At 41.2% G+C, this 20,892-nt stretch overlaps 1 protein-coding gene across 1 annotated transcript; it reads left to right on the top strand.

Annotated features, from left to right (window-relative positions):
- The first annotated feature begins 495 nt into the window (after positions 1–495).
- On the top strand, positions 496–20,892 carry tshr (thyroid stimulating hormone receptor). The gene is made up of 10 exons (XM_031872840.1): positions 496–869; positions 6,289–6,360; positions 8,153–8,227; positions 11,047–11,121; positions 11,679–11,753; positions 12,491–12,568; positions 13,210–13,278; positions 15,141–15,218; positions 17,639–17,827; positions 18,305–20,892. Exons 1-10 carry the CDS (start codon positions 697–699, stop codon positions 19,755–19,757), a joined length of 2,337 nt encoding a protein of 778 aa, XP_031728700.1. The 5' UTR covers positions 496–696; the 3' UTR covers positions 19,758–20,892.

Genomic DNA, 20,892 nt, shown 5'->3' with positions numbered 1-20,892 from the left:
AAAACAACCGTTCGCAGCAGCTCCAAGGGACGCTGGGAAATGTAGGCTCGCGACCATGGAACAGTGTGGGAATCCATTATTTGTGAACTACATTGTCCAAAGGTTTGCGTTAGCGCCAGTGTTACCGCTTGTCAGTTAGAAAAGATAAGAAAAAAGGAAAGAAAAGAAGGGAATTGTTTCTCGCACATGAAAAGCCAAACTGTTAATAAGAAAATAATGGAAAAAGCTATATAGGGAAATGGACAGTTTATGTTAACTGACTATAGTAGCTACATAGCATAATATATAAATTCGGCATAATTGGACAAATATAACTATAATATTCACCGTATAGAACTGAATGCAATAACACAAGAACAAAACTATTCTCGAGTCTAACACAAGAGTGCCTCAGAAGTCCACCCTCCCCTCAAGTTGTAGACCACCTCTAAACCCAGCAGAGAACTGCAGCTGTCCGTCCTACAGCATCTACACCTTCACAGCCTCACAGGAACTCCTGGGGCCCTGTCAAGAACACTGAGCACACCACTGTCTCTACCTGAGGATTATACACCTAAAACAAACACCACAGACCAGACTGCTTCACTTGAATTGATAAATACGTGTTGTTGTGGACATCAAGAGGACTCTGAAGGAAAAACAGAAGTCAGTCTGGGGATATTTGAAGCCGAAGCTGACAGCGAGCAGCCCTCCAGCATGCAGGTGATAACGTGCGCGTTGTTTACGCTCGTCAGTCTCTCTATCAGCCCCGGAGCGTCGGAGGCTGACTCCTGCCCTGCTGTCTGCGAGTGCTCTGAGTGGAAGACTCACACAATCTCCTGCTTTGACATTGGTATTCTCCCCAGGTTTCCTGCAGGCACGGAGACACTGTAAGTAGGCGTGCAAAAGGCATCTGCAAAAGTGATTCTGCTGCTTTTTTTCATGCATTCTGAATGTGAAGTGATCTTAACCCCGAGGAAAAATCATTATAACTTCTTGAATATTCCTTCAATGTGCCCCCAGAGGGACGTTGCGGCTGTCTGTGATGTTAAGTAGTTATTCCATTTTGAGGTATTATATTCAGTAGTATGTAGTAAGCTATGTTCCAAAGGTGTCAGGGTGACTTGATACTGGATTTCATGTGGAATGTAGCCAATCTGATATACATTAAAGGAACACTAAACTTTTGAATGATTTATAATTGGCTTTAATTATTGATTTAAAAAAACAAAACATTATTCCACCAGTGGAACCATAATAAAAAATAAAAAAGACAACCTGAATTTCTCATATATAGTCTTGTTTTTGTTGGTGGATTGAGTTTAATTACAGTTTTTGGTTTTTCATTTGCCTCTTTAATCAGCATTACAGTTTACAGTACAATATCTAATATCATCACATTATCAATTGTCCCTAAATCTTGCAATTGTAGGTTAACTGTATTCAAGATATTTGAGGATGGAGGGAGAAACATATCAGAGAGAAAGAGAAGCAACCCAGAATGTCCACTTCAGAAGATTTCACAGAAGACTGAACATTTCAGGGTCCTTAGTGCCCGTACTGCAGGCGTGCTCTGTGGACAAGAGACATTTAAATAAAGGAAAAAGAACATTTCTGAAAAACAACAAACACACCTGCTCACATTTATTCATTCAGCTTCAACTTTGATGTTTGTTTATAGCCTATTGTTTCTTAATTGTATGCTAATTCACTAACAGCCAAGCTAACATTGACACACACTATTTAGATAATGGTCTCATCTTATTTGCCAGCTATCAGACTACAGTATACACCACATAGTGAAGTACACCCAGTCCACTTTCCAGTAACCGTATATACTTTGATAGTATAATAATATTACTGCCAGCTAGGGATGCAACATGATTACTTTCATTAGTGATTTTCTGTTGACTATTTTTTTCAAATAAATGCTTAAACTATAAAATGTCAGAAAATTGGGATCCCCATTACAGCTTGTGAGAGCCCATCATGGCACCTTCAAGCTGCTTATTTTGTCCGACAAACACCCAGAAATCGATATGATGTACAGTGTAAAGGGGAGAAAAGAGAAGAGAAGTTTTATCCAAGGTTTACATCTTCCTTCACTTTGTACTACAAAGATGATAATCCAAAATAATAAAACCCTTGTCATCAGTGGAGAGGAGGCTATGTGTCTTATTAGCAGAGGGCAAATAAACCAACAGAAATATTTTTTTAATGATAACATACAGCTGATCTGTGTGCAATCTGTCGTCTTGTTATCCTGGGAGCCAACATGATGTAATAAGTCAGGGTCACCTCTGAAAAATGTAGCAGGGCTTTTACGCTTCCTAATTTGCTTAAGTACAGGGCAGAAATGATGCAACAGAGAGCGACCAGTTTGACATGGCCTTGAGTGATGAAAGCACATGCCCTTCAGAGGGACTCCGAGCCATGTGTGGAAACACACAACTGGAGGGTATTTCCATTTAAATCAGCATTCTTTAGTGATAAATCAGACGGTACTGTTACATTGTATTAGCTGAACTTTTAATGAAGTTGTTGAGAAAATAACCAGTTTGATACTCTCCCTTACTGTTCCAGTTACACAAAATTCCTCACAAGCACTGATCTAAGGCTCACTAATAACCATCCCTCCATCCTTCAATCCCAAACACCACTTTGCATCGCCTCCAACAGCACCGATCACATACAATTATCTCCTGATCACTGCCCCAATTCACTTGACCACGTGCCCCGATGTCCCCTACGATTTCCTCACATTCCTGCCCAAAGTTTACCCAGAGCCCTCCAGGAGGATAGAGACATGAAAGCATGCCACTAAGCACGGGATTGTCAACCCTCCTGATGAGAAAAATAAGCCCAAAATAGACTGTGTATTGAGCGGGATGTCCTAGCAGATGAGGCGTGAGGGAGTTTGATTTTGTTGTAAACTACACACACTGAGGAATGAACGGCCCTGCTGCCCTGGTCAGTCCTGTGCAGTCCAGCCCTACTAACTCCAGCCACGCACTATGCCTTAGAAAGTCACTTGACTTTGTTTCGTCGGGGTCAAAATTCTACTCAAAAATCACATGATAGGAACCTTGTCTTTTGGTGAAATAGTTCAAATAGATCAATACCCCTCTCATTGGCATCAATCTTCTCATCTAACTCTCTGTCAAAAAGCAAATAAGAGAAATATATTCCTTTTCCAACTTTTTTTCAACATTGGTAGAGGTTTGTGCTGTACCCCTGCTTCATCAATGAAAGAGTCTGGTTAAAAATAATTTTGTGGAGGAATATGTTCTAGCAAAGCAGACGCCTGTGAGTGTCTGTGTGTGAGTATGCATGTGTGGATACTTAGAGATTGGAGTCCTTTGTGTGTGTGGAGGTTAGTGCATGTGTCACTGGGAGGCAGAGAGGTGGAAAGGCAAGCACAGACACGCTTAAAAGCCTGCGTAGCGTGAGTCCTGACTGCGTCTGGACGATGCATTCAAATACAATATTTACCTTTAACAGCACATTTCTCAAACAACCGAGAGGACCATTTGAGAATAATTAAGAGGAAAAAAAGACTTCAAGGGAAAAGGGGAAAAAACGCCGCAGTTTCAGTCTTTGAAAAACTTCAGAATTTTTGGATTGGAGTTGAAACATGTGATAACTCGTTATATTCGATGTCCCTCGACCTCTCATCTAATAACACTGACTGAAAGAGTGAAAACGCTGTTTCCTGAATGGTAACAGATGAGCACTGGGATTAATTGTAAAATGAGAAGTGGCACGTTGATCATGATGAGCTGAGATTACTGGAAATACTGACAGTTCCCCAGCTATTAATTTGTACCAATGGATCGTGCAATGGAAATTGTTACTGTTACTTCTGCAGTAGTTACCTCACGGAATTAGGAGAAGACTCATTTTATATTTTATAAAACCTAGAATAAAACTAATTTAAAAGGTAATCACTGTCCACCACCAAGAGCAACTTTGTTTTAGCTTGCTACTGTACACTCAGAACACACAAGATTAGAACAGAAAAATGAAATAAAAAGGTAACTGTGTGTTGCATATCCAAGCGTTCCGGCTGAGAGGACAGTACGGATTATTCTTTTGGGAATTATCTTTTAGAAAGCATTTCTACATGAATTTATATTGAACCACACTGGAGGTTGAATGTGCAGCCGAGTATGTAACTGACCCTCTCTACCAGTCCCCATAGACCATTACACATCAGGAGACGGAGCCCATAGTAAACACAGCTATGATGTCAATCCAACGCTGGCAATATTATGAATTGTATGGCTTCTCCCCACTTCAAACTCAATTCCCATCCTGTGTGTTTTCTCGAGTTTCTATCCAAAATGAGAAGTCGGGGGAGTAATTTTCTCCTCAAGCCTCCGAGATGGGCTCATTGGTCTTCTCCCCGTGCTCCTGGGAGAAAATGCATGCTGTTATTTGGGTTTGAGCGCGGTGGTGAAACAGCGCGGTTCTGACAGGGGTGTTTGGTATCAGGGTCTGCTCTGTGTCCCGCTGTTTGTTTGAGTTTGTCAGAGCGTGTGCAGGGTGCTGTGCTCCCGTGTCTACTGACTGACTAAACCCCCACCCCATGAGAACCTAATTCAGACCCACGGGCCAGATCTCAGGCTCTGAATTAGTCTATTGTTCCCATGATCAACCGAAGGTGCGTGAAGATGCTCGCTTTGGCTGAGTCACTTTTTATACCTGTTTCCAAATGGATGCACACACTGTTGCCAGTTGAGATAGGATGCAGTGGAACTAACTCTGAATGTGCATCCTCCTTCAGGCTGGTTCTGGAGAAACAACATGACATCAACACATGTGGCTACCATCCTTATCTCTTTCCTCTATTACTATGTTGTCATTCCCAAATCCACCACAACAACATCTGCTGCAAGATCACAGGAAAGAAATAACACATTTTGACTAGCTAGGAAAAAGTGCCAACAATATAGACTACTCTTTAAGTTTTTGGGAGAAAATCTTATTTGCTTTGGTTGTCAGGAGTCAGATACGAATATTTCTGTATGTTAAATATAAATCTACAGCTAGCAGCTGTTTTTTTAACCTTTAGATAGAGCCGGGCTAGCTGCTTTTAGCCTTTATGCCAAGCTAAGCCAACCATCTCTTGGCTATAGCTTTATAGGCTATTTACAGTACAGATAAGGGTGTAACATTTATCTTCTCATCTAAGCAACAATTGAAAAAGTGTAATTCCTAAAATGTCAAATTATTTCTCTTTGATTTTTTTCCAATTTTGAACAATTTCTCCTTTTACTCAAAAACAGCAAAAAGCTAAAAGGTTTGATTTGTGGATACAATATAGGAGTATAGATGAGATTGTAAATATTTTCTGTCTCAGCTCTCACAGTGTATCTGTAACACTGAGTACTAATGTATCCTGAACAATGTGTAACTGTGTATCCCACACTTAGGTCCTAACCTTTTCTGAAACATTGTTCTAAACAGACCCAGACATTGTTTCATTTGGCTGCCAGCTCAGGTCCAGTCACATCCAGGTTTTTGTTTTTTCCCATGTTCCTACAGGAGAGTCTGTTTTACCATGTGCTTAAAAAAACCCTTTCATCTGATTCTGAAATGTATCAGTGTTGGGCTTTTATCTGTCTTTCCCTTTTTTTCTCATCTCTTACCTTTAGATCTCCTCTTGTTGAGAGTTATTGGAAAATTGTAAAGACGAAAATGATTGATTTGAAATTTACATTTTGATAACAGAATCACTTGAAACTGAAGGAAAAAGCTAGCCTTGCTCTGTACCACACGAACAAAAAGCACCTGTCTGCACTTCTAAATCACCTTCTGACACCTCACATAGTATCTACTTTGTTTAGTCTGTACAAAAAGTGTAAAAACAAAAAGGTATGGGGGTGACTATTTCTTGGCCAAGTGCAATTGCCAGGCAACAGAGTCCAAGAAGAGCTCCTGACCAGGAAGTAGCCTAGCATATTACCCACCATAAAACCACAATATGTTGCTATCACACTTTTTTTAACAGATAAAAACATGTGTCAATTACGGTACTGGTGAGCAAATTTTGTTACCTTTGGACAAACTAGCTGTTTCCAGTTAAGCTATGCTAACCATCTGCTGGCTCTAGTTAGCTACATATTTAGCCCACCTTACAGATGTGAGAGTTGCCTTCTCATCTAACTCTCTGCAAGAAAGCAAAGAAGCGTATTTGCCAAGATATCTAGTAAATGTCAAAGAACACCTTGCTAATTGCCATTAGAAGACATTGAGAGTAAAATGTGTTTGTGACTACTAAAATGTCCATCTTTATTTTCCAACCAGATGGCTTTTCGAGACCCGTCTGTCATCAGTGCCGACAGACGCCTTTGCCAACATGGTCAACATCTCCAGGATGTGAGTGGCAATTTATTCAGAGGGATTATTCCATTCAAGGCTCGTACACGTTTTATTAACTGCTGCTCAAACTAGTGCTAGGCAAGTTAACACGTTATTATCGCGTTAACGCATTAATGAATTAACGCCGACAATAATTTTATCGCACATTAACGCAGTTTTTTTTTAAATGCAATACACACCGCTGATGCCAGCAAATCACCCAAACAAACAGTGGAGGAAGTCTTCGGCAGACTACGTTGATGCAGCGTGTGGGAGAAGTATAGATAAACAAAAGCAAGACAAGCTAACAAATGCCACAGAGAAGTGGAGCAACACACTGCAGCCGGTTAGTGTTGTTGAAGATGTCGGTCTGAGGAACGTTCTTAGGATCGCAACCTATGAGCCTGAAGACACACCATCACAAGAAGAATACACGACTTGTATGAAAAGGAGAAGATTACAAAAGCGAGGCGTTACAACGCGCACCAGCTGTTGCTCTCACTGGAGACTACTGGACATCGCTGGGTAACCATCATCACCTCGGAGTTACAGCATTATAGAGCAGTAGACAGTAGAGCTGCATTCACATGCTCTGACTGTCATGAAAACACAAGACAGACATTTAGATGAAACGTGCTGAAACATTTTATTCCTGTTGCACAGCAGTGGAACGTTTCACATAAAGTCAGCACACTGAGCACAGATAGTGAAGAGATAGAACTGCTGCTGTGTAAAGGGAATACTGCTGTTAACAAGCACCTGATTTGTTTAAAGTGTTTACAAACCAAATGTTATTACACTTTTGTTCATATAGCAGTACTTTTAAAATAAAAATGCACAATACACTACTTTTGAATTCATGATTGAACTTTGCTATAACAATGCGATTAATCGCGATAAAAAATTGTAATCGTTGCCCAGCACTCATTCAAACACAAACCCTTTACAGTGGTTCTCGTCCACCTGTTGCCTTTCAACTGCTTTGCTTAAAAAGTGAGAACCTACCCCAGTTCCAAACTGCCCACCCTTTTCCTCTCTGTCTCCCACCCCAAGCAGATGATATGCTCTCTGGTTAGCATCACTGCTGGCTCCTAATCACAGCTGGAAGCGTTAATGCGTTCCTTCAATAGGAATGTTGGTCCTTCGACCGCAGCGGGGCTTGGACATTGACTAGGTATTCCAGAGCGTTTTGGGTGTGTGGTGATTTTAGATTCCCAGTAGAGATGTGTAGAGTTAAAATACACACTTGATCCCCAGCCGCTGAGTCCGACATTTGCGTCCAAGTCATGCATGAAGGAAGACGGAGGTGGATGAGAAGTTTTCTGTTAGCAGCAAGGAGTGCTCTCTATCCAGATAATATGACTGCATGGTAGATTTAGTCAGACTATAAGTAATATAAGTAAAGAGAACATACGTTGTGTTTTCATCTAGTCATTGTGAAGGATGATCGAGTGCTAAATTCATGGTTTATTTAAAGAGCATTCTTGTTACCAAGTAATAACAAATTGGAGCAGAGTGACTGATGATTGGGTAATGTATATGTCGGGTGCATACCTGTAAAATTACCCGTGACTTTGGAGGCTTTAGGCAAGGTGGGTTGATAAATTCAGGAAAGAGTTGCAGGCTTTCGGATCATTTTGAGAGCCACACACTAACTCTTTTTTTTAAAGCACGTCTTGTATTTCGCCTGCACGCTGGTACAGTACCTGCATTCTTTCAAGTTAAACAGATGGTTAGAAAACATCATTATTTTGATAATACAAAGGCAATTTGTACTTCAGATTTGGTATAAGCTCTGTATTTCTTTTAGATATATATCAGTGGACGTGATGCTGCAGAGGCTGGAGAGGCATTCCTTCTTCCTTCTGAAGAAAATCACCCATATGTGAGTAACGAAAGGAAAATGGCACGCTCTTTATTGATCTTTATTGATTAAGTTGCTCCGTTTGCTCTCTGGAGACAAAAATGCTGAATTCTGAACCTTGCCAGCAGCAAATGGAAGCAAGGAAGAAACACATTAGAAGCTTATTTCTCCCTGCACACCACTTACTGCTCCTCATCAGAGCAGTTTTACCTCACTCCCCCTTGAAGAAATTGACAAAAGAATAGCGGTTGTGGGAATCACTGCATGCAAATTAGATGTGAAACAATTCAATTTGGTGAAATATCTTATTATCTGATCCATTATTACCGATCCTGGTCTAAACAGAGCAGAGAGGCTGAACAACAGCCAGTATGTGGGTCCTCTCCTTGTCTTCTTCATATTCTTGTTAAAGCAGCTCAGGGGGAAAAGTCTTGGAGTGCACTCTATTCTCAATTATTGGATAAAGATTTATGGCTTGGTCTCAGGGAGGACCACACACTTTCTAGCAGAACACCTCCTAGCACTACATATATTACTGCAAGACTTCCTGCCTATGTGAATGATTTGTTCCAAGTTACAGCATCTTTGTAACACAGCAGTTTGTGTGTTTCCACTTTTCAATTACTGTATAAAATGTGTGCACGCGTAGCCGTTTGAGACATGACTTGGTTTATCACGTGGCTGTCCTTTTTATCTCAATTACCCTTCCTTTTTGTCTTTCTTTATTAGCTGCCGAATTCCAGACATCAAAACACAGACAGAAACAATAATTCAAACTGCGAGCTGAGGGTTGAATCCGTGTTCTGGGGGTGTATTTTGGATCTCTGGGGCCTATTTGCCACTGATTGGTGTGGTGTAGTGCAATACATCAGATAATGGCATCTCTCTCAGGTTTCCTTCAGGGTCAGACACAAATTAATGCTCCGCTTCCTGTTGGCTGCTCGAGGCCGACAGCAGCTGTGGATCTAAGACTGCAGTCGAAGCAGAGAATTCAGAGGGAGCTGGGTGAAGTTTGTTTCATGCCACCAACAAGAGAAACCACCAATGTCAAGAAATCTTGCTTTTTACTGGCACAGTAAATAGATCAATCTCAGTTTTGATCATCTGTTGGCAAGTGATGTGAATGTCATAATGATCAACCTATAAAAAAACACACAGTTCATGAAAGCTTCAACATTTGTGGTCATTTGTGCTTAAAAAAACTGGCACAAAGGAAAGTAGGTATTTTATCTTTCCAGCAGCAACATCAGCATGTTTGTCTGGGTCATCCACAGGAAATAAAGTGGGTAGTTAAAGCTGCATTGATCCAATTAATATGTGTCAATGTAAATGTAGTTACAAATCATTAGCCGACTCAGCAGTTTCCCTCAGCTCTACGGAACTTAATAGTGTCTCTGAGCAGATTTTACAGGTTTAGGTTTTACAGCCTGCAACTTAATCTCATCGTTCTCATAACCCTCATTTCCAGCAGCAGAAGCTCCAACTCTGATAAACACACGGTATGCTACCTGCTTAACACCCAACAGCAGACAAGGACAGTTAGCGACTGGCTGGTGAACAGGGTGGAGCATTTAGCAGCTAAAGAGCCAACTCTGCCTCAAGAGTTGGTGGAGACAAAGAAAGGATAAAAGTAGAGAGAATATTGGACTTACATTTGTCTGCTATCCAGAAACACGACTCCAAGTTAATGCTAATGTTACCCCATGTCTGCTGGATGACTACATAGTCAACAGTTTGCTAATACGTTCACCTTAACACCTTTGTGAGGCTATAATATGCCATTGTTATTTGCCCCCAAGTGGCCAAACAACCAATAAATGTTGCTTTAACTTGACCACATCGATATCATGTAGAAATGATGACCCGTGCACTGACAAAAAACTAGAAGAGGCTCTTCATATACAAAGAGGATACATTATGTGACAATGTGTGAAAAACATTAACTTAAAGTGAACAATTCAGTCATAAGAGCATCATTGGCCCAATTAAATGATCGAATCATTGATGTATGAAATGATTGTGTTCTTTTCTTGAATACGTTTTTGTGCAGGCTACTTTCTCACAGTATGTGATGATGGTACCGTTTACCTTGGCAACATGAACCTGATTCTACTTTTTAGAAAGGCTGGATTCAAGAGTGCAAACCTTGTCAGACGTGACCAGCCAAAGGCACCAAAGAAAAGACCACCCACCACCCACAGAAACCAACTTTATCAATGGAGAATCCAAGTAAAAGGAAATAGAAGTTACAACACACTGTGTCGTTGACCCTCTGGAGTTCAAAGGCTTGTGACAAAGATTCAAACTCTCCAGCTCACCTCTTTGTCTCAGCAGTTGGAGACTGCTTGGCAGACTGGGACACGGTTATTTTCACTGATAAACTGCTCTCAGATATTTCAGTGTAGCTTTAGTATTTTAACACCACCAGTGAAGATCAAGCTCTCCCACTCAGTGACTTCCATTGACCTGACCCTGTCTGTGTGCTGGGCTGAGTGTGGGGTCCCAGGTGTGTGTGAAGAAGGGCCAGGACACATGTTCCACAGCACCACATGGCTTCACAGGGCAGAGAGAGAGGTGTTGGGTGCAGCCCAGGGCTGACCAGAGTAAACACACTAATGAAACACTAATTGGACTCTTCTTCCGGCCCTGGCTGTCTGCACCGACTTTCCCCTCTCTTGCACACTGGCATGCACCTTGTTCTGTTCTCTCAGCAAGTCATAAGTGTGTGTTTCTGAATGTGTGTCCAAATAATTTCCTCAGTACTTACTCATGCTCTGAGTGACTGTGTTTGTATGTGTAAGTGCATTTTGAGGACATTTGTTTCTTGTCTGGTCTTTCAGAGAGATACGTAATGCAAAGAGTCTGACCTACATTCACCCAGAAGCCTTTAAAAATCTCCCAAACCTCAAATACTTGTGAGTATTTTTCATTGCATGTTTTTTTATTTGAACTCATACTGTTTTTGTCATTGACTCCTTCATATTGACATTATGGTAATCCAAAAAGACATGCTGTATATATTTAAAATACTTTACGTCTGGCAATAATTTCGACATTGTGATCTATTCGTAGCATTGTGTGCACCAGTATGGGCAAGAGTGAGTCATGCTTCATTTGAGTTTAATGCAGTGGTACAGGTCCAGTTCAGAAAAGTGAACGCTCACTCTTAACTTTTTAGAAAAATGTTAAAGTGTCATGATGACTTATAAGTCCTTTATGAACCCCTGGCTTGTAACCAGACAACTGGTCTACTTGGTGTCACACATGAATATGCCAGTAAATGAATTGGGCTGGTTATTATTAAACTATGTCGTGAAACCAAACTCAGATCTTAAGGAATATGTTTGTAATAGAAATGCTCATTACACTTTTGCATTAGGCTGGTGTAATGTACCTGTTATCCTTAAAGGAGCTTGTAGTCTCTGTTGTGTCTACTGTATGTCCTCACTGTTTCTATCCTCTTGCTATTCAGGGGAATTTTCAATACCGGCCTCTCTTTCTTCCCTGACTTGAGCCACATCCACTCTAATGACATGAACTTCATACTGTAAGTTGGTATACCTTTACCACTTATAAACTCAACACACTAGTTTAAACTGCTACGTGTGGAATTTTAATGTCAGCAATTAATTGCCTCATGAATGCCATAACTATCATAAACCAACAAGACTGTCACACTATATCTTATACTACTTTAAGAATGTCAAAAGGAATAAAGTATGAAATCACCTCTTAGATGTTTACCATCCGTTGTGTTCCATGTAAGACGGAGGGGCAGGAAGCAACATTAATGTCTGGAACACAACATTGTCGGGATTATGGGAAATGTGGTCTCAATTTTGAGAAATGCCGCTACTAACAAGACCACTTCCCTTCAAGAATTTGATTGTGTGGTATTAGTATACAAAATGTCACATAATGGGCCTTTTACACAGAACAACGCCGCCACTATCTCTGAAACCCATTATTTCCAACGGCGACTTTTCACGCCGTGCCGCGTCCAGTGTGATGGGCCCTATAGATGAGTTTGTGCTTTCTGCACGTGTGCATCTTTGTTGTCAATAGGTATCTGCCTTTCCATATATAACCCTCTGAATGTCTACACAAAATGAGCATCTATACTCACACCCACTCCATCTAATTTAACTTTCCTACTGAGACATAATACTTGAGAATACATTAATCCACTACATCTCTCCCTGTGCCACTTTCCAGCGTAAGGTATTTCTTATTCTATTATTAACACGACTTAATTTCCTCTCCATTCGGTGTCTTCCTTTGCAGGGAGGTTGTTGATCATCCCTTCATCACGGAGATTCCAGCCAACTCATTCCGTGGCATCACAAGCGACGTGCTGACAGTGTAAGATATGTGCAGGAGCAACCACATGCATGGACATGTGCACATGCATAAATGTACAGAAAAATAACCGCTTATCTTCATGCATTTACATGTATGTTTGTGTCATACACTTGTATACAAAATACACAAGGGGAATGTGAACTAGATAAAAGAATGTAGTAAATATACAGTGAGTGTCCTTTATCCCTTAATCCAATCTAAACCCTAAAATAGCCACTAGAAGAAGTGTGGATTGGGCAAAATGACCTCATGTTTAAAAACATGTCCTCACTCTGAACTCAATATATTTTTTAAAGATAGAAAAAACAAGTACATAGACTCTGAAAACACAACAGGCAATCACATGTATGCGGTTAGGTTTGGGAGCGAGGAGGGAAGAGGAACTGCAATTTTATTCCACAAAACAGAATGTTACAGAAAATCTTGGGCTAAGAACCACAAAATTGCACAGACAGATGAAACCTCACCACAGAATGTGAAATCAGCAGGTCCTACTTATTTGTGTCACTGCTGCGCAGAAATGGATGAGGCATCAACACATGGAAAATATTTTCATTCAGTAGATTGGTTATTAAATCTAAAGAGACATATTGTAATCAGTGCTATTACCTTGATATTACTGACTTCTGCTTTTGTTCCAGGATGCTGTATGGAAATGGCTTCAGAGAAATCCAACATCATGCCTTCAATGGAACCAAGCTAGATCAAGTGTAGGTATTTCATATTGGCATTTGACATTTAGGCAAATGTGTGCACTCATGTCTGTCCGCTAAATATGAGGCTACAGCCAGCAGCCGCTTAATCCCGGCTCCTGAATGTGCAGTGTGTGTGATTTGGCATCATTTAGTGTGTAGGAGAACTTAGGTGGCCGACTCAAAGACATGAATGGTCCTCTCTGGAGCCGGTGTTTGTTTTGTCCCTTCTGGGCTACTGTAGAAACATGGCTGCCAGCTCAGTGAAGAGGACCCGCTCTGTATGTAGATGTAAACGGCTCATTGTAAGGTAACGAACGATTCTTATTGTAAGGTGATTATACACTAAAGAAAAGACACTTATGAATATTATATTCCATTTGTGCCAATAGATCTCCTAATGCTACACACTGTTCCTTTAAAGACTTGAAACAGGGGAAACAGCTAGCCTGGCTCTGTCCAAAGGTAACGACATCCACCTACCAGCAGCTCTAAAGCTGACTTAATAACACATGCTATCTCATTTATTCCGCACCTAAGTCTAACGACAATAGCTTGTAGTTTTATTGGATGTCATGTGCAGGACTATTTCAGCTGTTTCCAGTCTTTATGCTGACATCAAAGTTAAGTGAACCGGCTGCAGGCTGTAGCTTCATGTGAATCATACAGAGATGAGCGTGGTATCAATCTTCTCATCTAACTGTTCAATTCAAGAAAACTGAATAAGCATATTTCCCAAAATAACAAAATGTTCCTTTAATTTTGTTCAGCAGTTTCAGACACATACGAATGGACATGCTATTACACTGACTAATCAGAGCAGTGTCATGCTATTGTTACTTGTGTATTACGTTAGTTATGTCTCAATTTATGATTCACTGTTTCAACAGCGTTTTTATGAAATTCAATTCTCAAGTCACATTTTTATTTTATTTTTTATATGTGACACCAAAATCAATCGATTTAGAGGTCTTACATTTCTCAGAAAAATGATGTTGCTCTGTATTTTGTCTGGACTAAACCATTTCTGCATGGCACATCTGGCATGTGTATCGTCTTACCAAAAATTGCACCACAAAAGCAGCAGGATCACAGTAGCGTCTCATATGTACTCTAACAGGGCCTAAGCCCAGCTCTTGAATAGTTCTCATACATAATACATAATATATTATACATAATAAATATATTCTCATGAAAATATGTTTTCAATAGTGTGAATCAGGAAGTCTGCATTAAATGTTCTGCTCTCGGTGACTTGTAGACATCAGTTTAGAGTCACACTTGTATATTCAATAGCCTCAGTACCTTAAGAGAAAGTTAAGCAGTGCTTCCTTTTCTTCTCTTTACGCAACATCTTTTCTTTCTTCCTGTCACCCGCTGGTCCGGAATCCTGTTTATTCAGGATATGAGTTATTAATGATATCAATCTCCTCTTTTACAACACCTACACACATCCCGGGTCCATATAAGAGCCTAATTAAGCCATTGGTCAATGACTTGTGAGTCTTTGCACACGGACGTTTGTGTTGGCGCCTGATCTGCTCAGAGGGGACAACTGATCCCAGCGCACCCTGACCAAGACAAACACACCACTCACAGGTCTATTATCCTCATTAGATGTAAGGGATTCAGGGTGATGGTGTAGTGAGGGTGCAGTGTGTTTAAGGAGAACACCATCACACTGTTTAATTTAAATCAACAATGTATGTGAGGCCTTTTTCTGTCATGTTTCATCCCCGAAATAAGAGAAAATAAACAGAGAACTGTGCGGTGATGAGGCTTGGGGAAATATTATGCCATGCCTCGCCTTTGTCAGTCGGATTGAAATGAGAAGGATAGCTTTTCTACTAATAAACTTCAATTTGTGCTTTCCTGTCCAGAGACCTTCACAGGAACAGGTATCTTACTAAGATGGATGAAAAGGCTTTTGCGGGCACCATCAGCGGCCCCATGCTTCTGTAAGTATACCTGAAGTACCTGTTTGTAGTGACACATGTTCTTATCTCACATACAATAGAACCATTGTTCCAAGAGGTGAGCCACAGTTACATCCATTTGTGGGATGTTTTGTGATAAGTCTTTGGAGATTTCATCATCCTAGTATTATTAGCATGTAAAATGACAATGACAATCCTAATCTGCTGTCTAAATACATTTATAAAAGAGTAACCACACACTCAAGCTAAACTAAAAGATATGACTGTACTGCGATGAAACACATCAATGCTGGCATTAATATTGATATTTCTTACCAAGTTTATAAAAATCTGCATTTCAGACATTTCATAGTTGAAAATGTCTCTATACAGTCTATGGTTTTAAATCAGCCCTCGGCTTGTAAAGCCGATTCTTAGTAGAAACGACCGCTTGGGACTAATCTACGTCATAAAATAGAAGAATGTTTACGCCCTCTGATCAGGGGGTTTGATCACACAGCGGTTATCATTTTTACTTCTTCAGTAACCACTGTGTAGCACTACAATCACAGCACAAGCCTGTAAACTCCTTTCTGCGAGCTGGACATTAACGCTATCAGGATATTACAAAGTCTGGTGAATCAATGTTAATGACAAGACTGTGTAAATGGAGCATCAAGTTGTTTCATTTTTCTCATTTAGTGGCTGGCTAGCTAGCCAGCTAACCTTACCTTGCTTATTCCACCCTGTTTTCATGCTAACGTTACACTGGTTACAGAAAATGAGCAGAACAGCGGGCTGGTGATCAGCAGCAGCTATATCCCTGCTCACTGCCACTAGGAGACTACAGGGAGCAGAGCAGACTACTTTCTTTTTCAAAATGATACAAAGGGTGGACTTAGGCTCAGACCTGGGCGGAAGTGACACTTTAAATTGATACATTGGTTAAATTGGATGTTGGTGGATGGTTTTGGTTACACACTTCTGTGCTTAGCGTACTTAAATGTTCTCAAACGAAGAAAACCAAATCAAATGTTGAACTCATAAGCAATAAAACACACCCTTGCTCAGTTCAATACATGCAGGGGTTACCGCTACAGCTTGGTCTGGTATGACCACTAACTAAGGAACGCTAAGGTTGGCTGATGTTAAACATTTTGGTTTACATAAATCAACCCGTTTTAAAAACTCATATAAATTAATAAATAATAGGCCTAGTTTGGTACTTTCATTATTCACACCATGTCAAGATAGATTTTAACAATTTCCTCGTTCATAATGTGCAAACCGGATGAGACATGTCTGCGAAATGGATAGCAAAGCGTAAAAATCATTCCCCCACAGCTGTGTCTTTGACCAGGAAATCTGAAACGCATTGTGTGCAAGCGCTGGAGGAAGAAACTTCCGACGTTTCTCTGATACTGTCATTGTTTTTGCCATTCTCAAGGTTTTTCAAGCTGAATCTCCATTTTAAAAGTGTTTGATTGCCAGAACCCTTTACCACGGCTATCTAGTTGCTGTTATGGCTCTGATCTAGCCATAAAGTGTCTGGGTAGCTAAATGGGGTTCGTGTGCAGGTCTTCCTCCTCTGTTCCACTGAGGAACATGTCCTGAGTGAGGTCACTTTCATGAGGTCATGAGTTAAACATCTGGGAATGACAAAATCAGACTGACACTAAGAGTCTGTGCTGCTTTTTTTAATTATTTTTTACAGCCTTACACAATGTGTCCCATGAGAGGAAAAACGAGCAACGGGCAGAGAAGTGGGGAGAGCAACTGGGACTAAAAGAGAACAATTGGCCTCTTAGTGAATATGAAATACTTTGGCTTGTGTTTCTTTTATTTAATTACATTAATAAGCATAATGACTTAAAGGTTTAATGGGTTCGGAAACTAAAGAAAGCGAGAGAAAATGTGGCCTCTACTTGGCCCCTGGAAGGGGGAGAGTGTCCGGTGCTGAATAGAATGTCCTGATAACAGGATCACACAGGATGCTAGTGAGATTGTCTGTCCCCTGCATGTCTCTGTCCCGATGAGATTAAGCTGGCTTTGGCATGACGGCAGAGCGCAAGAAATACCACATATAATAGTTTAAATCCAATATTTCCATAGACTACACACTGACCACTGCCATGGCCCGTGCAGAGGACTTATAGTATGGTTCCAGTGAAAAAGAAGAGCAATATATTGGATTTCATTGTTTTGTTAATTTTGACCCATGCACACATTGCATCATTCCTGGCGAAAAAATCACGCATTTGGGAAATCACTAAACGTTTGAAGAACCCTGCATGGGGTAGGGATGTTGCAAAGAACAGTCCCATGCTTTGGAGGGGACTATGGGGCCCCCTCCACTTTCCTTTCATGACCACTCTGCCATTATTAGAGCCAACAACAAAAATCTATGTTCATGCACCTAATTGTATCTTCTTAAATTCTTTCATTTCCTTTCTGCCTTAAAGAGACGTGTCCCTAACAGGGATCACTTCCCTGCCGACCACAGGTGTTGATTCTCTCCGGGAGCTGAAGGCGCGCGATGCCTGGGCCCTCAAGAAACTGCCGCCAATCAAAACCTTCAAGCACCTGACCATCGCCAACCTCACCTACCCCAGCCACTGCTGCGGCTTCAAAAACCTAAAAAAAAAACGAGGGTGAGCATTCGTCAATTCTTCTAATTTTGCATTCTAGGAATGTACTGCACTTAGAAGAGTCAGAAAAGTCAAGTTGATGCATCACAATAAGTGTATCCATAGTGTTTGAAAGACAAACAGAGTCCAATAGAATGCTCTTGTGTTTTTGTGTATTTGGATTATCTACCATACTGAGTGGGGCAGCTGCACAGTGTGGATCTTGGCAGGGATTGACGTGTTTCTCTGACGTGTTTACCTATAACTTCTTAAAGTGTTGCCATAATTAATGCCATCATTGCTGTTATTGTAGGAAAAAGGTTGAGCCAGACTAATAACGACTTTCAAAATAGGAACCACTTTTCCTCAACTGGATATAGAAATGAAATGATGTGATTTGACGCTTGAGTGTGAGTGAGAATTGAAGCCAGGTCTCTGTATTTTTGTCTAAATTAGGACCACTGTATTACTTTATCAACTCAAACTGTATGTGTTTTTCAGCTTTGTGGAGTACCTTATCTGTAACTTGACTGCCTTCTACGACCAGCATCAAAAGCGCTCTGTGGGGCCCCTTGGCATGCCTTCCCTCCAAGGGGACGTTGTGGAGGAAACAATCCCAGACCAGGATCCAAATGGCGGAAGCCACAGAGAGTCCCAAGACTGGAGGAGAGGTGACTTCCATGGAAGCCTCCACTACCACGCCTATTTTGGGGGCCAGCCAGATGAGGATGTGGGTTTCGGAGAGACCCTCAAGAACCCCCAGGAGGACACCAGCCAAGACTTTAACAGTCGTTACGATTATGTGGTGTGTGAGGAGGGAGAGGAGGTGGCATGTGCACCAGTGCCTGATGAGTTCAATCCTTGTGAGGACATAATGGGTTTTGGCTTCCTGCGAGTGTCTGTGTGGTTTGTGAGTCTGCTGGCTGTTCTGGGAAATGTGGTGGTGCTCCTGGTGCTGCTCACCAGCCACTACAAGCTCTCAGTCTCTCGCTTCCTCATGTGTCACCTGGCCTTTGCAGATCTGTGCATGGGAATTTATCTGCTGCTTATCGCCTCTGTAGACCTCCACACACGAGCCGAGTACTTCAACCACGCCATAGACTGGCAGACGGGCCCTGGCTGTGGACTTGCAGGGTTTTTTACGGTCTTCGCAAGCGAGTTGTCTGTCTACACCTTGACGGTGATCACTCTGGAGAGGTGGTACGCTATCACCTTTGCTATGCGGCTGGATCGTAAGCTGCGTCTGCACCATGCGGCAGCCGTGATGCTAGGCGGCTGGATCTTCTGCCTCATACTGGCCCTGCTCCCGCTGGTTGGGGTGAGCAGTTACCAGAAGGTCAGCATCTGTCTCCCGATGGACACCCAGTCCACAGTGGCTCAAGTCTACATCTTGTCAGTGCTGGTCCTCAACATCCTGGCCTTTCTTGTTATCTGTGCTTGCTACTTCAAGATCTACTGCGCAGTGCATAACCCTCACTACCGTTCTGGATCCAAGGATACCAACATCGCCAAGCGCATGGCTGTCCTCATCTTTACTGACTTCTTGTGTATGGCGCCTATCTCCTTCTACGCCATGTCGGCCGCGCTGGACCGGCCGCTCATCACCGTCTCCAACTCCAAGATTTTATTAGTGCTCTTCTACCCGCTCAATTCATGTGCCAACCCGTTCCTGTACGCCATCTTCACAAAAGCCTTCAGGGGGGACGTATTCATCCTCCTCAGTAAGGTGGGCCTTTGTCAGCAGCGAGCACAGCTGTTCAGAGGCCAGGCGGTCTCGTCAAAGGGCAGCAGCGGGACATCTCAGAACCGTAAAGACAAGGATAAGGTTAAGAAAGTTGGAAATGGGGGCCAGGAAGAAGTGCCCATCCACCTGAAGAAGTGCTCCGGACAAACCGACCACCAAGCAGTCTGCCAGCTGACAAGTTCTGAAGAGAGCCAGAGACTGAACACGTGAGCCAAACACCAGCTCAAGGTAGTAATGCAGGGCAGGTTCCGGTGGGAAATGAGAGGCCTTGATGCGTTTGTGGACAGATCTGTTTGGATATTTAACAGAAAGATCCAGTATTCTGTATCTGCTTCAGCTTGCAGGCCAAGTTCAGCTGTTTTCACAATTTCGGCTGTGATGATTTTACGGTTCCAGTTGTTGGAGAATATCAAATGTCAATGAAATGTGAGCCCGACTTCATCTCAGTCCTTTGTATTTGGAGGGACAGACTGGAAAAGAACAGTAAAGAAAAAATATCTTTCTTCTTCTTATCTTTAAAAATAGTAAAGATAAGAACTCAAACATACTTATAACTATGAATACAATATTTTTTTCAGTACCTTTAATTTAGTTGAGATTTTCTTTAATTTCAGATTATCCCTGCACAATCTAGCATTGATATACAAGGAATTATAACAGATTTTAAAAAATACTTAATTTTCCTGTGATAAAATAACTTTTCTGAGGCACCCTATTAATACTTGGTAATTCTATTCAAGGACAGCCTGCTGGCTCAGTGCTGTTCACAGTGGAAACTTTATCCAGAAAATGGAAAAAATACTGCATTTGTTATTGTCATCTCAATACCTCCAAATATAATGTAAGTACACAATAGTGTTTGGTGATTTATGGATAAAAACAGGACACATTGTTGGTGTTAACCTTTTAACCAGAAACTAAACAGTAAATATAGACAGGAATCGTATAATACTAGACTGTGATGTTGGAAAGCAGTGTTTTTTACAGTGCTCTGAAATTGTATTTTCATGTGGCTTATACCTGCACCAAACGGATGTATCACTTTGTTAGATTCATAAAATATTTGTATAATTTTGTTCTTTGTGTTATTGTGAGTTTTTTATTATTACGTAACCAGATATTTTACTTTCCCTTTTTTCACATTGATCCAGCAAAACAATTTGCAGAGGTACGTCCTCATCTCCAGAGAGCATGTGATCCAATTACAAAAGTAAACACAAGACATATTTTGATTATTAGCAATTTTCTACAAATTACAGACAGGTATGATAATCACAAATATATACTGCTAAAGCCTTGTCTCTCCTCTGGAATGTCATGATTGTTTTTCTAGCATGATCGTGAC

Source organism: Anarrhichthys ocellatus, unplaced genomic scaffold (genome assembly GCF_004355925.1).
Source record: "Anarrhichthys ocellatus isolate YVR2014 unplaced genomic scaffold, GSC_Weel_1.0 scaffold66, whole genome shotgun sequence".
Classification (NCBI taxonomy): domain Eukaryota; kingdom Metazoa; phylum Chordata; class Actinopteri; order Perciformes; family Anarhichadidae; genus Anarrhichthys; species Anarrhichthys ocellatus.
The sequence above is the reverse complement of the archived record's forward strand: the minus strand, read 5'-3'. Positions and strand labels throughout refer to the sequence as shown.